Source organism: Megalops cyprinoides, chromosome 2 (genome assembly GCF_013368585.1).
Source record: "Megalops cyprinoides isolate fMegCyp1 chromosome 2, fMegCyp1.pri, whole genome shotgun sequence".
In the NCBI taxonomy this organism is placed as follows: Eukaryota; Metazoa; Chordata; class Actinopteri; order Elopiformes; family Megalopidae; genus Megalops; species Megalops cyprinoides.
In genome coordinates, this window is record NC_050584.1 from 24,050,852 (window position 1) to 24,066,675 (window position 15,824).

General features: G+C 41.2%; 1 protein-coding gene across 1 annotated transcript; it reads left to right on the top strand.

Annotated features, from left to right (window-relative positions):
• The first annotated feature begins 5,261 nt into the window (after positions 1–5,261).
• LOC118772588 (interferon regulatory factor 4-like) lies at positions 5,262–15,638 on the top strand. The gene is made up of 9 exons (XM_036521054.1): positions 5,262–5,314; positions 6,018–6,217; positions 6,825–7,011; positions 7,728–7,819; positions 8,306–8,444; positions 9,423–9,530; positions 10,334–10,690; positions 11,584–11,696; positions 14,431–15,638. Exons 2-9 carry the CDS (start codon positions 6,020–6,022, stop codon positions 14,575–14,577), a joined length of 1,341 nt encoding a protein of 446 aa, XP_036376947.1. The 5' UTR covers positions 5,262–5,314; positions 6,018–6,019; the 3' UTR covers positions 14,578–15,638.
• The last annotated feature ends 186 nt before the right edge of the window (positions 15,639–15,824 follow it).

A 15,824-nucleotide genomic window follows, 5' to 3' on the forward strand; every position in this document is an offset into this window, starting at 1 on the left:
AATAATCAAATAATTAAGAAAAAATAAGTTCAGTAAGCAGGGTCCAGTTCTTATGGAAGATTTTAAAACATAAATTGTACAAATCATATAAAAGACAGTGGGAAATAGATCAGCATAAATTAAAGTTCCAGCTATTTTGAGAGGAAAAATCACAGAAAATGTAGAAAGAAATCTCAAACACTTTTTGGATGTTATGATGCAAAAATGACAGCTGATGAAGTACAATGTCATATTATAATCGGAAAGGGGTTTTGACAGTTATGGCAGATACAAACATACACTTTGTTGAGAGGCTCACCAGAGAACAGGTCAAGAATTTCCCTAATTCCAGCTGCTGTCCCAGCAAGTAAAGAATGTTGAATTAGGGGACGCTAAAGTACTGGAAAATTACAAACAAATTACTAGTCCCTGATGGTATATCCCCAAGAGTACTTTAAGGAGTTGGGTCAATAATGTATATGCAAAACATAACTATCAAAAAAGTTTCTGTAAGATCTAGCTGGAGAAACTCCTGATGACTGGATGGGAGGCCATGTCATACTAATACATCAGAAAGAGAATCACTCTGGTCCAGGAAGACATGTGACATGCAACTGACATAGCTTTTTGTGGAAGGAGATTGTTCTAAATTTTAATATTTTATCATATATGTAATATTTTAATAATCACCTGGACTTCTTCAAGGAGGGTATGAAATGTGTCCCTTCAAATTTATGGTATTAAATATTTGAAATAAATAAATAAACTAAAAACTTTTGACTGGGTACCAGAGAAGTGACTCATCAAACTGAAATCAGTGGGCCTTAAAGCAGTCATTTCAGTGATTCATATTGGGTTTCAGCGAATGAAAAGTGGCAATACAATGAGTGAGAGATCATGGCTGAGTAGATTGGGAGGTCCTCCATGGATCAACATTGGGACCTTTGTTTTTCCTTATTTACAAAATTGAAAGTAAGAATATCAATAGCAGAATATTTTCCTGTGTTGATGGCACAGCTCTCATCAGCATGAAGTAAACAGTTTGATGCCCACCAAAGTAGATCAAGTAGAACCCAAAATTAGGCAGACACTTGTTGAATGAAAGTTAATGTCATCAAATGTGAAGTTATACATATGTCCTGAATGAAGATTCACGAGGAGACTTTTCAGACGATCCCTTTGCCATTAACTGAGCTTAAATAAACCAGATCTATCTACTAGTACCACCTACTACTTCCTTTCTATGTGATCTGCTCACAGCATCCTCTCCTCATCCTACCACCTCATTTTTTCTATTTAAGACAGTCAACAGCCTCATCAATAGCCATGTATGACCCCCTCAGCAGATATCAAGCCACTATCCCTATACTGAAGTCAAACAGCCAACCTCTACACTTTGCAGTACATAGGCCTACATCAGATTTGTCTTGAAATCCATATCTATATCTAATCCATATCTATAAATCCTATATAAGGCAGGATTATCTTCTGGGAAGTACCAAGATAGAGTTTTCACAATATGAAGAATACATGGGTGTAATAGTACATTCGATTTTCCCTAACTCTAGACTCTAACTGCTAAAGCAGTTAAACAGTCAAGCATAATGGTGAGGTGTACAATTATGAACATTGAGTATTAATAAAAGCAGATTGTATTAATGTTAGAAAATGACTTTACCACATTTAGGGTTTTGTACTCTAATTGTCGGTGAGTGAGTGCACCTCTGAGTGCCACACTATCAATATAAAAAGGACACAGAGGTTCTCAAAAACAGTAGAGGGGGCTCCAGAGTGGCTCAGTTAGCAAGTTATTCCTCCTCAGTACAGGCAAGGTAGAGGTGGGTTTTTCATCAGGGTTTCCTTGTCTCTCCACTGTCAGGCATCATGCCACTCAGGATGTGAGTGGAGCCATGCCTATCTTTAAATCAGTGCTCACTTTATTGTAGTGTACCGTGGGACATGTGGTGTGAAAAATAACCTTGGCTGCTTAAAAATATTGGAGGATTGCGTAACTCCAGTGCACCTGCATGAGGCTGTTGCTGTAAGACAAGCCTAATGTGAAACAGGCAATTCCAAAAACAGGTTGCATAAAGGGGAAAAGGCATTTAAAATTAAAACTTTCACAGAGGGGAATCAAGACTAGTCCCAGGGAACAAGCATATACATTACAAAGAGTGTGAAGACAGGGTTCAATCAACATTGGTCTTTGACAAATTCATTACACAATTTTTATCTATATTTTTTTTTTCATTATTGCTGGGCTATCCAAACTGAAGAAAGATGACTGCATTTCATTTTTGAATTGAAGGAGGAAAACTGATTGCATCTGGGAGCTAATCTCTTTAGTCTAAAAGGAGGATTTTATGGAGACTCTGTAAACTTTTAAAAGGTAGTAATCAAGTGGAGTATAGAAGCTTTCAAGAGGTCATGGGTGGAAATGAGTTCAAACTAGTTTGAACACTAGGAGGCTTTTCACATCGTTGTGAAAGCAAGGTAGGAGTTTGAAGAATTCATAGTGGACACAGAGTCCCTTGGAGTGTTCAAGACCAGGTCTGACACAGTCTTGGAGGCACTCTTGACTTTTGAGGGGTTGAATGGCCTGTTGTCATGAGTATACTCTCTGTATGCTTTTAGGTTCCTAACAGCTTCCAGGCAGGACCCTGCCAGTGTTGGTTATCTATGAAACCAGCCACAGCAACCTTTCACAGACATTTCCCAGACATTCAGAAGTCTTACCGTTTCTGGGTGGTCCCCTAACCCATTTGGCAGGTGTCCATATATTTGAATACACCGACTAAGTAGTTTCTCAATGAATGATAAAAATCAAATCGGGCATTACCGCGTAGTCCCTCGCAATTCTTTGTAAATGCAAATGGAAAGTATTATTCGCGCACCTTAAGGTAGAGTAATGTGGTGATTGCCACTGCACTTCATTCTAATCAGATGGTGTTATTTTTATGCTCTGTGGATGGTGGAGGAGATAATTTGCGTTCAGTCACAGCTTCACACTTGAAAAATCTTAGAAATGGATGAAGATAAGAGAGGATGTGTGTTTTGAAGCAGTTGTAGAGAACTGGGTCACGCATGACCTGTGACCATGCCTGCAGCGTTCAGAGACGTCGCGTATTAATGTGAGTAAACATAGTATTAGGTGCTCATCACGGGGAGCAGATTCAAAACAGGTACCACGAGGAAACGTGGCCATAGAATTTCATGCGTTCAATGAATTTGGGTTTAAAAATGAGCTGTAATTTGATTTCTGGTTTGAGTAAAGAAATATTGTATGCCGTTTTCAACAACAGACTGTCGATGCAGACCACCATCCTGAGCTGTTTTTTTCTACCTCTGAGGAAACAAAAGTATGACTTGGAGAAACAATTATTGGAAGTTTCTGTTTGCTTGTATCCTTGACTGGAGAGTCAGTTGAGCTGAATGGTCGATTAGTAGAATACTGTATCTTGATAGTTTTCTTTTAAGGATGTTGGTTTGAGGAATACAAAACGTGGCCGACCTACTACTTGCACAGCAGAAGGCGCGCGGGCGCGCGCGCGCGTGTGTGTGTGTGTGTGTGTGTGTGTGTGTGTGTGTGTGTGTGCGTGTGTGTGTGTGTGTGTGTGTGTGTGTGTGTGTGTGTGTGTGTGTGTGTGTGTTTGGGACTGGGGGCTTCTATGTGATTCTAGAAGACGCTCCTTAGTGTCCCGTTCCTTGTCACAGCTCGAGAATCGAGCTCTCTGCTGTTATCTCGCGCATGCCTTCCTCTTACTGTGATATACTAGAGTGGCCATGCTTGAAGAATTCAAAAACATTCATCACTACTGTGATCTCAAAGAAGTGGAATGTAATAGAAAAAAGCACAAATAAATGAATAAATAAGGCTGGCTGCAACAGCCCCGTCAGCTGCCTGTAACTGTCACTTTCCCTGGTTCCCCCTGGCTGGACAGGCAATATCGGTCTCCCATTCAGTCAATCATTTTGATTCACATAAAACATTTAGGGAGTTCCCAAAGGTAAGTACACCCACCACATAACATTTTTTTAATCTATGTTGTCACTGTTGCCATCTGTTATTAGAACATGATAATAAGGCTACCACATAACGCGGAGGTTACAAAACAATTCCTGCCATGGTTCATTTGTTTGTTGTGATTATGTCTGTTATTTGTCTGTGTATGTATGTATAACATATGTATCTATTTTGACCAGACATTTTATACTGTTTTTAATTAAATTTAGAAATGTTGAGTGCAAAAATAATATAGCATTTTAGCATAATATGCATTTTATATAATTCCTTATAATCCAGATGTACCGATAAACAATTATATTTTACTGAGCAAGATCAATTAGCAGCCTTTCAAGTTTGTTATCCATTCCATGTTCGGTATTGTTCTTTAGGAGTGTATTATTTGATTAATCCTAAAAGAAATGAAAGCGTTATAATCATGACTGTGGATAATGTCACTCTTAATATTCAATCTGACTTTGTAAAAGTATTACTGATAGAGCTCCTACATATTTGTTTTACAAATTTATTAATTATGGAATGGAATGTTTGTTTGAATTGTATTTCCTTACTTTGCACATTGGTGTCGTATCGTCTTTTGATTGAGCATACGAAATTAGTTGTTTATTTACATATGCGGTACAGTCTCTGGATATGTTCATATTGTTCTTTTTGAACCTTCACTTTTGGCAATTTTGTGGACCAGATTTGCTGTACTGCAATTACTCTCAGTAACCAGATGATGGCAGTCGCTCACGTACAAATCGGCCTTCAAATAATTTTTCAAGGTCCCAGTCTCACAACACAGTTGGCAGGGAACGACAATAATTCGTGGTACTTTGTAGACAAACACTTTGTTCAGACGCCAGCACTTCAACGGTTAAATTATTTACCATAATGACCACTTTATTTTTTTTTCTTGATATACGTGCGGGTTGGGCAGGCTATAAAATTTGAAACAAATGAAAAAAAAAATTAAGAGAATAGTAAAACATCGGGGTATTTGTAATAATTGCAATTTATAATGTTTTTTAATGTATTGAAATGTGTTTGTTCCACTGTCCGTACGTTTGTCTAGAATTTTAAGGTTAATGCGGGGTTTCCCTTGTGTTTACGGTAGGTCCTCACCAGATAAGCTTCACAGAACTTTCGTGTAGCTTTCCGCGCTACACATCCCCTTCAAGCGCGTTAGAAAGGACCAAGGAAGCTCCTCCCATCGCGACGCCCCTAAAGACAAGAATATTTAAAAGAAAAAAGCTTCTGGTTGAGAGCTGATCTGTTCAGAGAGTGATTGATTTCAGAACTTAAGCTACAGGGTTTCAAGTTTCAAAGGTAAGAAAGCGCGCTCAGCAGTAAGGAGTTTGTTGAAGTAATATTAACAGAAGAATGTTAATATGAAATGCTGTGGCTCTTGCTAATACCTGTAGTGGTACATACGCTAATTTTTATATTTTTAACAAGTCCGCTCTTGAGGGGAAGTTATTTGTAAAAATCACGCTGTTAGCATAATGTCATTTATGAAGCATCACTTTAAGATGACTTTAGAGTAAATATAGAGCGTGTGCATTTACAGAATACATACATGTTTATGAAAGGAAATAAGAACTGAATACTTTTTTGAAGAAGCGGTACAGTAAATGTACTAAACCACTGTGCATGATTGTATACTCTACTGTACTCTAGTACAGTAATACTACTACTGGTATTTTTTCCACAATGTTTGTCTATTCCGTGCTTTGTCTTAAAATGAAAATGTAGCTGGTCGCAGGTTAACCTTGTTTAACAAATGAGTAGCATTAACTAGCAAAAGCGAACGTTGTGTAGTGAAATTTTGCATGCTATTTATCAATTTCTCTGCATGATATTTTAAGCGCTGAACACATTTTACCTCATGCTCATCTACGTTCAGTTTTTTGTATGTTTGAGATAAGCATGTGTTTGCATTGCACCTGTCTTGTCACCTGCTCAATGTTCTGCAAATGTGTCTACCCTCAATCACCTCCATCTACCCATTCTGTTGCATGCATTTCGACAGAGATGAACTTAGACAATGACTGCAGCATGTCAGTCAGTTGTGGCAATGGGAAGCTTAGGCAATGGCTGATTGATCAGGTTGACAACGGAAAGTACCCCGGATTGGTTTGGGAGAATGACGAGAAAACCATTTTTAGGATCCCCTGGAAACACGCCGGGAAACAGGACTATAACAGAGAGGAGGATGCCGCACTCTTCAAGGTACGTAATTGTACGCGCGCGCTCTCTCCCTGCGCGTGTCAAGCAATGAATGGAGCCCGGTCACTTGTTACCTGTACTTACAGAGCTGGCGAACTCGTGTTCTGTCAAAACTCACCGAATCCGCTACAGACTCGTGTAACTCATGTTGCCATTTTTAGCTGAACTTTTTCCCCTTAAACTAAACTAACAGGCTTGCACCTGCAGTGATCGCCACGAAGCATTAGAATTGCCCTTAGGGTGATGTACATATTCATTTTGTTTTTCATTTTAATTTTCATGTAATTTTTTTTATCGTAGTTTTTGTCATGTCCACTGCAGCATGAACTCATATTTATTTCATAAATAAGTAGTGATGACTGTGATCGTGCACATGCAGTACAATTCAAATAAATCAAGTCCAAAGTCACAAGAGAAAAATGTTGGCATGATTGAGTGTGGGAAGTTATAATCTGTGTAAAAAATACCGAGTCCATGTCACAGTGTAGCTAAAACATTAATGCAATGTAAAACAGTAATGCAATATGATATGTAATATCATCTAATGTTGATGATAGTGATGGTTATGTTAAGACTGAGAGCATGCCTCTCTCCGCTCCTGTTGTTGCAGGCGTGGGCGCTTTTCAAAGGGAAATATCGAGAGGGGATCGACAAACCTGACCCCCCGACATGGAAAACTCGTCTCCGATGTGCACTGAACAAAAGCAATGACTTTGAGGAACTGGTGGAGAGGAGCCAGTTGGACATTTCGGATCCATACAAAGTTTACAGGATCATTCCTGAAGGAGCAAAGAAAGGCAAGTTCCAATGATTTTTTAAATGAATGACTTCATAAAATGTACTTTGCTGTACATTTATTGTTTTGTCATCTAACTGTGTTCAGTTGGAGATTAAGTTCTGTCAGATATGAGCCAGAGATGAATTTAATTCACAGAAATGTAAGCTGTTATCAGCAGACCTTTGTTCAGGGGTTATTTTTTGCCTGTTTGTCGATCTCACATTGCAACCACATGGACGGAGTTTCCAGTAGTCAAATTGTAATACACACTCATGTGGCCTTCAATCAGAGCTGAAAAATTATCGACACACAATTTGATCACACTCAATGAAGCAGGAAATGCTAAGGAAACTGACGCATGTGCTAAATGCTTGAACGGTTTTTGATGAGGGCTTCAGTGACTTCAGTAGAAAATGTAACAACATTGCCCTCCCACAAAAAGGCGGCTGTATTCAAGAGGAGACAGTTGAACACACCACCGCCTTCGCGGTCTGAACATGGTGCAGTGTTCATGGCTTTGTTTGTGAAGGGATTTCCAGAATGTTTCAAGAAAATAATGAACAAGTACAATCAATCAAATTAGATTCAGCACAGCACCCTCTTTCAATACATTGTGAAGTGGTGCTCACAGGGAAGACAGCCACAGACATGCGTGTGTGCAGGATGGATGGCCTTTTGGTTGTTGTGAAAATATCACAGGGAATTGATATGAGCCTATTTCTTTCTTCCTTGCAGGAGGGAAACAGATCAGTATGGAGGAGCCCACAACACACATGAACACTTTGAGCTATTCTATGCACTCTCCATACCCTCAACTGCAGACTCAGGTAATGCCATTCTCTGCAAGCTCCCCAGCTGGCTGTAGTGCAGTGCTTAACCCTTAGTCGACTAAGTGATTTGACAGAACACAACATATATCTCACAGCCCCAACAGAGACATTTATTTAGTTTATCACTAAATCACTTGAAGCAAACGACTAAAGTAAAAAACTAAAGTAAAAAGTTCATGTAAACTCATTTACATTAAAGTAAAAAAAAAAAAAAAACGCTATATATATATACACAGTTAGATTCATGGTTGTGAACTAGTTGTGCCTGCACTGTGCCCTGTATCTCCTGACTCTGCAGCTGAGAAGCTGAGGGTTGCCTCAGCTGATAGGCTGCTTGTATGGCTGGTACATGCCCCTCTGAGTTCTGACATAATACGTGTCACATTGATTGATCCCATTTCCCATTTCTGGACAATGCAGCATTTCCAGCATCCCCTGTGTTAGAGACTGACTGTCACACCCCTCTTTCCCCCTCCTCTCCAGGTGCCAAACTACCTGGTGCCCCATGAGAGGAACTGGAGGGACTACGTCCCAGAGCAGCCCCCACATCCGGACCTGCAGTACGGGCAGTGCCCCTACCCCCCACGCAACCTGCCCTGGCAAGGGCCGCCCGTCGAGAATGGTACGAGGGGGGTCCGGCCCCATGGCAGCACTCACCGGGCATGGTCAGAGGGGTGACCATGAACCCCCAGCACCGCATTGTGTGAATACCTTTCCCCTGAGACAAAGAAAGTTGATTTCCAAACTCAGAGAGATGTTACCTAAAATTATTGGCATTTAGCAGATGCTCTTATCCACAGCGACTTACATTGGTTACAGTTGCTTACATGTTACCCATTTATACAACTGGATGTTTATTTAGACAATTGTGGGTTAAGTACCTTACCCAAGGGTACAACAGCAGTGCCCCAGCAGGGAATTGAACAGGCAACCTTTTTTTTACGTTACGAGTTACGAGTCCTGCTCCTTACCAGTACGCTACACAGCCATCCTGTAACAAATGTACGTAAAGAAAACAGACAAAACCAGTTAGAGTGCATGCGTTTTGTGAGGAAGATACCTGCTGAGGTCCAGCTCTGTCTGCGTCAGTTGGTGCTAATGTCCTTTCCTCTCCAAACGTTGAGGGTTTTATTTAATGAGCAGCCAGTTCCTGCTGAGAAATGAAAGGCCCGCATTCAGTCACACTTTGTCTGCAGAGGCCACAGCGACCTGTGAACGCCCAGGTTGTAAGGTCCTTAATTAAGGAACCAGAGTAGATAGCATGCAGATGGTAAACTTATCAATGGCTTATGTGTTCCTGGGACTGGCGAGTCTCAAACAGCCTGTGAAAAGACACATGGGAGGTGGGAATGTTTTTTTTTTGGGTGAACCTGTAGTCTAACTGAGCGAAAGAAGCCCTTTTTGCAGACAGCGTGTTAAAAAAGGTTGACAACTTCCTCTTCTGCATTTGAAGTATGTTAGAGGTGACGTCTTGCCAGTCTAGCACTAGAAAAAAAGCACACACACACACATAGCTGCTCTCTGAGAGATGCTGTCCTCATAAATTGATAAAGAACGAGAGAATACTCTTTGAGTGTCTCGTATTTCTGATGTCATGCAGGGTACCAGATAACTGGATCGTTCTATGCGTGCTCACCCACGGATTCCCAGCCACCAGCGTTTTCCCTGGATCCCAGTATGAGATCTGCAGAGGCTATGGCCCTGTCTGGTAAGAACATGCCAAACTCTGCATCCACAGTCTACACACTCACACACACACACTCGCAATCACACTCTATTAATGTTGTTTTCAATAATAATTTATCAAAAATTCAAGGTTGTGGACTACAATGGTACACATTGTTGTCTGTTTATAGTCGTAGTAGTATAGTTAGTTTATTGTTTCTGACCCAGGACAACAGTGTTGCTTTGTACAATGACTTCCCCATTTTACGTGTTTTTTTTTAAAAATCTTACGTCAAACTTTGGTTATAAGCCAGAAATAATAGTTGGTTTTTCTGTGAAGTGCTTTGTGTTCTTGCCTCAGTGTATTTAACATTGAGAAGATGGAACGTATTCTTTTATTAACTAAATACTAACGTATTTCATTAACTTCAGGTATTAAAACTGCCCCTTACCAGTCTCTTAACAATACTGTAGCTAAAACTGAAAATAAATAAGACCTCAGTTGTTGTATTTGCCCTTAAAAATTAATTTGGACAGATTTGTTTAACTAAAAATAGAGAGATTGAGGAAATGTCTCATAATTTCTTCTGCTAAATGACACGGATCTCAGACCTATTTCAGTAGGTAGCTAAAGTATTAAATTAAAGGAATTTGTGGATAATTCCATTTCTTGATCATCCTTCACATTCTGAATCCGTCATATAGTGGAGATGAAAGCTAAGTGTTGAATCTTGTGTCTGATGCCCCAGTTAAGCAGCACAAGTCACCATGGTCTTTCAGCTGAGTTACCGCTGTTGCCCACATTGTCAAATATCATCCACAATTTAACACTCCACCTCCTTTCAGATTTCCGCCTGCACATCTCCCTCTTCTACCGGGAGTCCCTAGTCAAGGAGGTGACCACCACCAGCCCGGAGGGTTGCCGAATCTCCTCGTCCCTGGAGGACAAGCTTTACGGCAGCATGGACCACGTGCTCTTCCCCTTCCCTTACCCACAGTCCCAGAGGAAAGGGGCGGAGAAGCTGCCCAACACGCTGGAGAGGGGCGTCCTGCTGTGGATGGCGCCGGACGGGCTGTACGCCAAGCGGCTGTGCCAGAGCCGGGTGTTCTGGGAGGGGCCCCTGGCACCATACGCCGACAAGCCGAACAAGCTGGAGAAGGAGCAGACCTGCAAGCTGTTCGACACCCAGCAGTTCCTCTCCGGTGAGCCCCTGTGCTGCTTCTGCACCTCTGCAGCGCCTCTGTCACGCCCTGCGGCACAGTCTCGACCATCTCAGGGAACACCAGGGTGGTGAAATTAGGAAAAATGCATGAAATAACCCACTACGATACACCCAGCTTTTTAGTAAATAGTACGTAAAATAGTAAGTATTTTTCTGCTGTTGAGTGTAAGAAGCTTCATGTAGTTTGTTCAGCATCAATGCACCCAGAATTAATTGATTTACAGGATTTCCTGTAGCATTCTAGAAATCAAAAGTTTATTCCTCTAATATATGTGAACATATACTCTCCTCTTTGGACCGCTACCTGTTTGAGTCCCATTTCTTCAGATATTTGCCCTCAATATCATGCAAGGGTAGCTCTTCAGTTTTGCCAACCTCACAAAGGATAGGTGCCAGTTTCTCCATGACTGAGGTAGTGACATGTCACTATCTCCAAAAAATGACCTTCTGAAAGTGATAAACTGATTACAGTCGTCTAACAAAGAAAGAGACCAGTGCCTCGCCACACAGCAGCCAGTGTGAGTAATATTCTTGTCATGTGCACAGTGGCTTATCAAACTGAGTCTCCCAGCAACAGCCCCCACCCACCTGGCCACCTCAGCTGGGGCCATCTTCCCACCAAATGTTTGATGGCTAATTACATCTATTTGCATATGCGTTCAGGACTTTCCAGTTGATTTGGCCTCAAAGAAATGCCTTGTATATCCTTTTCTCGTAAATTTGTACCACCTACAGCATGTAGCTCTTATACCAGTCTAGGTTCAACAGCTGCTTAACTTAGATATCTGGATGCCTTCACTAGATGGAAAAGTCACTGAAATGAAAGTGCCTGCTTTCTCACCTGCTCCTCTCCTCTCTTTCTCCTCTCCTCAGAGCTCCAGGGCTATGCCCATCATGGACGCCCTGTGCCCAGGTTCCAGGTGGTTCTGTGTTTTGGGGATGAATACCCTGACCCCCAGAGACAGAGGAAGATGATCACAGCTCAGGTGCCTGTCCTATTCTACTCATCCTCCCCCACCCAGAAAAGGTTTTTCACCAGAATACTTATAGACAAAAGCAAAGGATAACTATGGCTGGCTGAGGATTTTTTTGCATTGACACATATAGGGCTCATAATCAGTGTTCACCTGTAATGATTTATTTATGATAACTGCCACTGTTGCATTCGGTTTCCATTCCTGAATCTTTCAGCTTAAGTGAATAGGAGGGGGTCTATGTCTTGGTCTGTCCAAGGGAGAGAAATCAAACCACGTTGTACGGTTGCAGAGCAGGGAGAAAGTGGAAGCAGCCTCTCACTACAATGGAATGCATCTTTGCTTTTCTGGAAACAATTTCCCTTTGGTATGGAAAGGATACTGCGTTAGCGAGCATTGGTCCTCGTTTGTTATGCGTCAAACACAGATTCAGCTGATTGCAGCAGTTAGCACCTCCGCAGGAGGCCTGATAGGTTCAGAGACCTGCAGTGAACCTGAGGTCACACCTTTCAGGGGTTCGGCCCTGACAGTGACTCACTGTCCGAGAGTAGATGTCAACCATCAGTTCCCTCGTTCCTTCTCTCATCCATCGGTTCACTCATTCACACTCTCATTCATTCACTCAGAATTATTTTAGTCTTGAGTAGGGTGACCCAAATGGGGAAGTAACCCTCTCAAAAAAGCAGAACCTTAAAAAGTGAGTCATGTAAAATATGCAGCAAACAATACAGGTAGTTAAAGCATCTTTATGTTTATTACAAGTTGATTAATTATTATTATTTCAAGCATAAATTATCCCATATATTGTAGAATTGCTATATACATTGTGGAGGGAAACATTCCACAATATATAGAAGTACTTTAGGAAAAGTGCAATAATTAGTACTTGTCATATGTACATTTTTATATGTACGTAACGGAAGTGCCCCATCATATTAGAAAAAGCATTACATGCATCATCATGAATGGATGCACTGGGTCACTGTGGACTAGGGGTCGACCGATATGGTTTTTCAGGGCCAATACCGATGCCAGTTATTAGTAATCAACTGACTGATGACCGATATTAGGAAGCAACATACATTTGCAGTAGAAATGAAAATCTTGGTGTCAAAATTTAGAATAACACAAACTCCAACACAAAACTTCGTTGAAATGCCTTTAAGCATATGTTTAATTAAAAGAGAACTTTTCAACATTATCTTAAAACAAAAAGTGCAGGGAGCTCCCAGCAGCATTTCTTACAAGGTTAACTGAAAATTTTAATAAATAAATAAACAAAATAGTGCCCCGAAGCTTTATAAAGTAAAAATAAATAAAACTAGTAAAACTTAAATTTGAACTGAAATTTGAGTCTTTAATTAGTAGTCCCAATTCAGCAGCACCAGACTGTGGTGCAGAGAGCAGAGTTGCTCAGCGTGCTCAACCAGTCAGCTGGCTAAATCATGGATCAACAAATGAACTTGTTGACGTTTGCTATCGCATTCAAGTTAGCTCTACGAGACTCAACATTAGCTTACGTTATTATGATACAATTCGGATCTTGTTAGTTGCCCTATACCCTGTAGTTGTATGAATTAGCTAGTATTTGTTAGTTGCCCTATACCCTGTAGTTGTATAAATTAGCTAGTACTGCATCCTCAAACAGACTTTGCTCTCAGCTGAGAACTACTGTCTCATTGTGGAACTCTATACATCCTGTCCCCGTACTCTCGCTATACTTACTGTATGCACTTTTGTACGTCGCTTTAGATAAAAGTGTCTGCTAAATAAATGTAAATGTAAATGACCATCGGCTACCTATAACATATACATAGGTACACACATTACATAAAAACACAACTCATACGGGTGAGTAATGTTACGTTTGTAATATGGTAGCTAAAATAAGTTCCAGTTGCACTGGCACCAACATTACTCAAAGATATAGCTATCATTACATAAATAAACTCTATCGTTTCCTTATAGTTAACTGTATATCACTGCAACAAAGTGCATTATTCCGGCATTTTCAGTGTAACTGGGAAACTGGGCATGCTTGTTATCATAGAAATGGATCATAAGATTGTGGTGTTTTTGAAACTTCAGCGTAGAGGATTGTGAAGTTTATTGCAACTTCAGCAATATCTGCTGCCTTGCCTTCAAAACACAGCTCCGCTCACTCACCAGAGCTGCTCCAGTCTGCAAATGTGCCCGTCTGTGGCACAGTAGCCTTCAGTGTTGATAGGCTATTACTTGTGACGTGTAACCAATCAGATAATGTTGTTGGCAGGACATTGCTCGAGGCCACAGAGTGGTGACTACAGACAGAGAGAGGCAGTTGAATCAGAGCCAAAGTAGCACATTTTTAAATTTATTTATTTTATTGGCAATCAGATAAAAAAAAAAAAAACGATTCCGATAATCGTAAAAATGCTGAATATCGGATCCGATAATCGGCCAGGCCAATAATCCATCGACCCCTACAATGGACCTGGTTAGGTGAACGAGACACCTGGACCTGGTTAGCCAAAAACATGAAGGAATTGAAACAAGAGAGACTGTAGCCTGACCTGCCTTGTCCCCAACACTGATGAAATTCCTCAAAATGATCATTGTTACTATGCATGCATTTGTAAGCAAAAACCTTCAACTTGTCAGATGCAAGTTGTTTAAACTTCTAACATTCATAGCTCTGACACTGAAGTATAGATTCTCTTTTTTTTTGTTCTGTATAATAACGGCCATCTTGTCCTTGGTCCTCCAGGTGGAGCCCATGTTTGCCAGACAGCTCTTCTATTTCACGCAGCAGACCAGCAGCCATTACATCCGGGGCTACGACTTCCCTGAGCACGGCGTGTCCCCAACGGAGGACTACCAGAGGGTCATTCACCACAACCCTCTGCAGGAGTGACCGGCCCTCGCCCCGATGGGGCCTGTCTTTCCCGGGACAAAAGGACTGAGACTTGCGAACATTACTGAGAGCCGGGAGGAGGCTGGAGGTCATTTCATCCCCAAAGCAAAGATTCCAGACACCCTGGGGAGGAGCCTGGACTGAATCTACCCAGGCTGGACAAAGAAACCCTTGCCCTGTCTCTCTCTCTCTCTGACTGACTGTAGAGTAGAAGGACTGATCTTGCTTTGGCTTTGTACGAACCTGCATGTTAACTGGATCAAACTTGGCGGCCCACCCCCTAGCTCTTTACTGTGATGTTGTACTCAATATGGTGGACAACCCGGCTTCACTTACTCCTGCTCAGAGCTATTGAACATGGCTGTTAATGCAGATGTAGTTTTTTTTTAATCTGGTTTAGTTGTGAGTGAGTGTGAGTGTGAGTGAGCTGACATGACTGAAGACACATACAGTTCCTACGATGTGATGAAAATTTAATCTTGTAGCCACAACTAAGAATGGTTCTAGTAGCAAATTGAGATTAGCAAATTTCTTGTCTAGATGGAAATACCAACAATGTGTGCATATACAGAATGGCCTTAAGCATGTTGAGTTTCAACTGTGGTGTCTTTGTGATTATTATCACGGTCTTATACTTGATGTGATGACTGTTTTCTGGGTGTGAATGCAGTATTTCAAAAGGCGGACATTGCCTTCAATACTACTAATACATGCGAGTGTATATGAACACAAAACTCTGCAGCAAACACCGTGATTTAATACGGTATTCTGCTCAAAAGTGCATACCTAGCCTCTGTGCATGTGTAGTGTACTCTAGGATTGGACAAATACCATATTTTTCTCTCTCTAAACTGAGTCAAACTACTTTTTCCAGAGCCAGTCTGAGGAAGCTATTGAAAACTTGTAGCGTCCTCATATTGCCCATGTGCCTGTGTATTTCTCCCCTCTTTCCTGCTCCTGCACGCCATGAATGTTGAAAACCTGAGAAGCACTGCCGCTCGCCAGGCACGGACAACGAGCGAAGACTGACATTGCGCGTGCTTCCACTTTCGTGCGAAAAATGGCGACACAAACCCTTTGTACAGTACAAGTATTTTTTAAATAAAATGTTTCATGAAAAAAGACAGAGGTGGCTTCACAGGTTTGCCTGTCATTCATAAATCTGACATTTGAGTTGTTGTGCGGTGTGCTGTGGGGATGTTCATTGTTAGGCCAAGGTCTGCCTCTGAGGTGCGTTCTATTTCGCA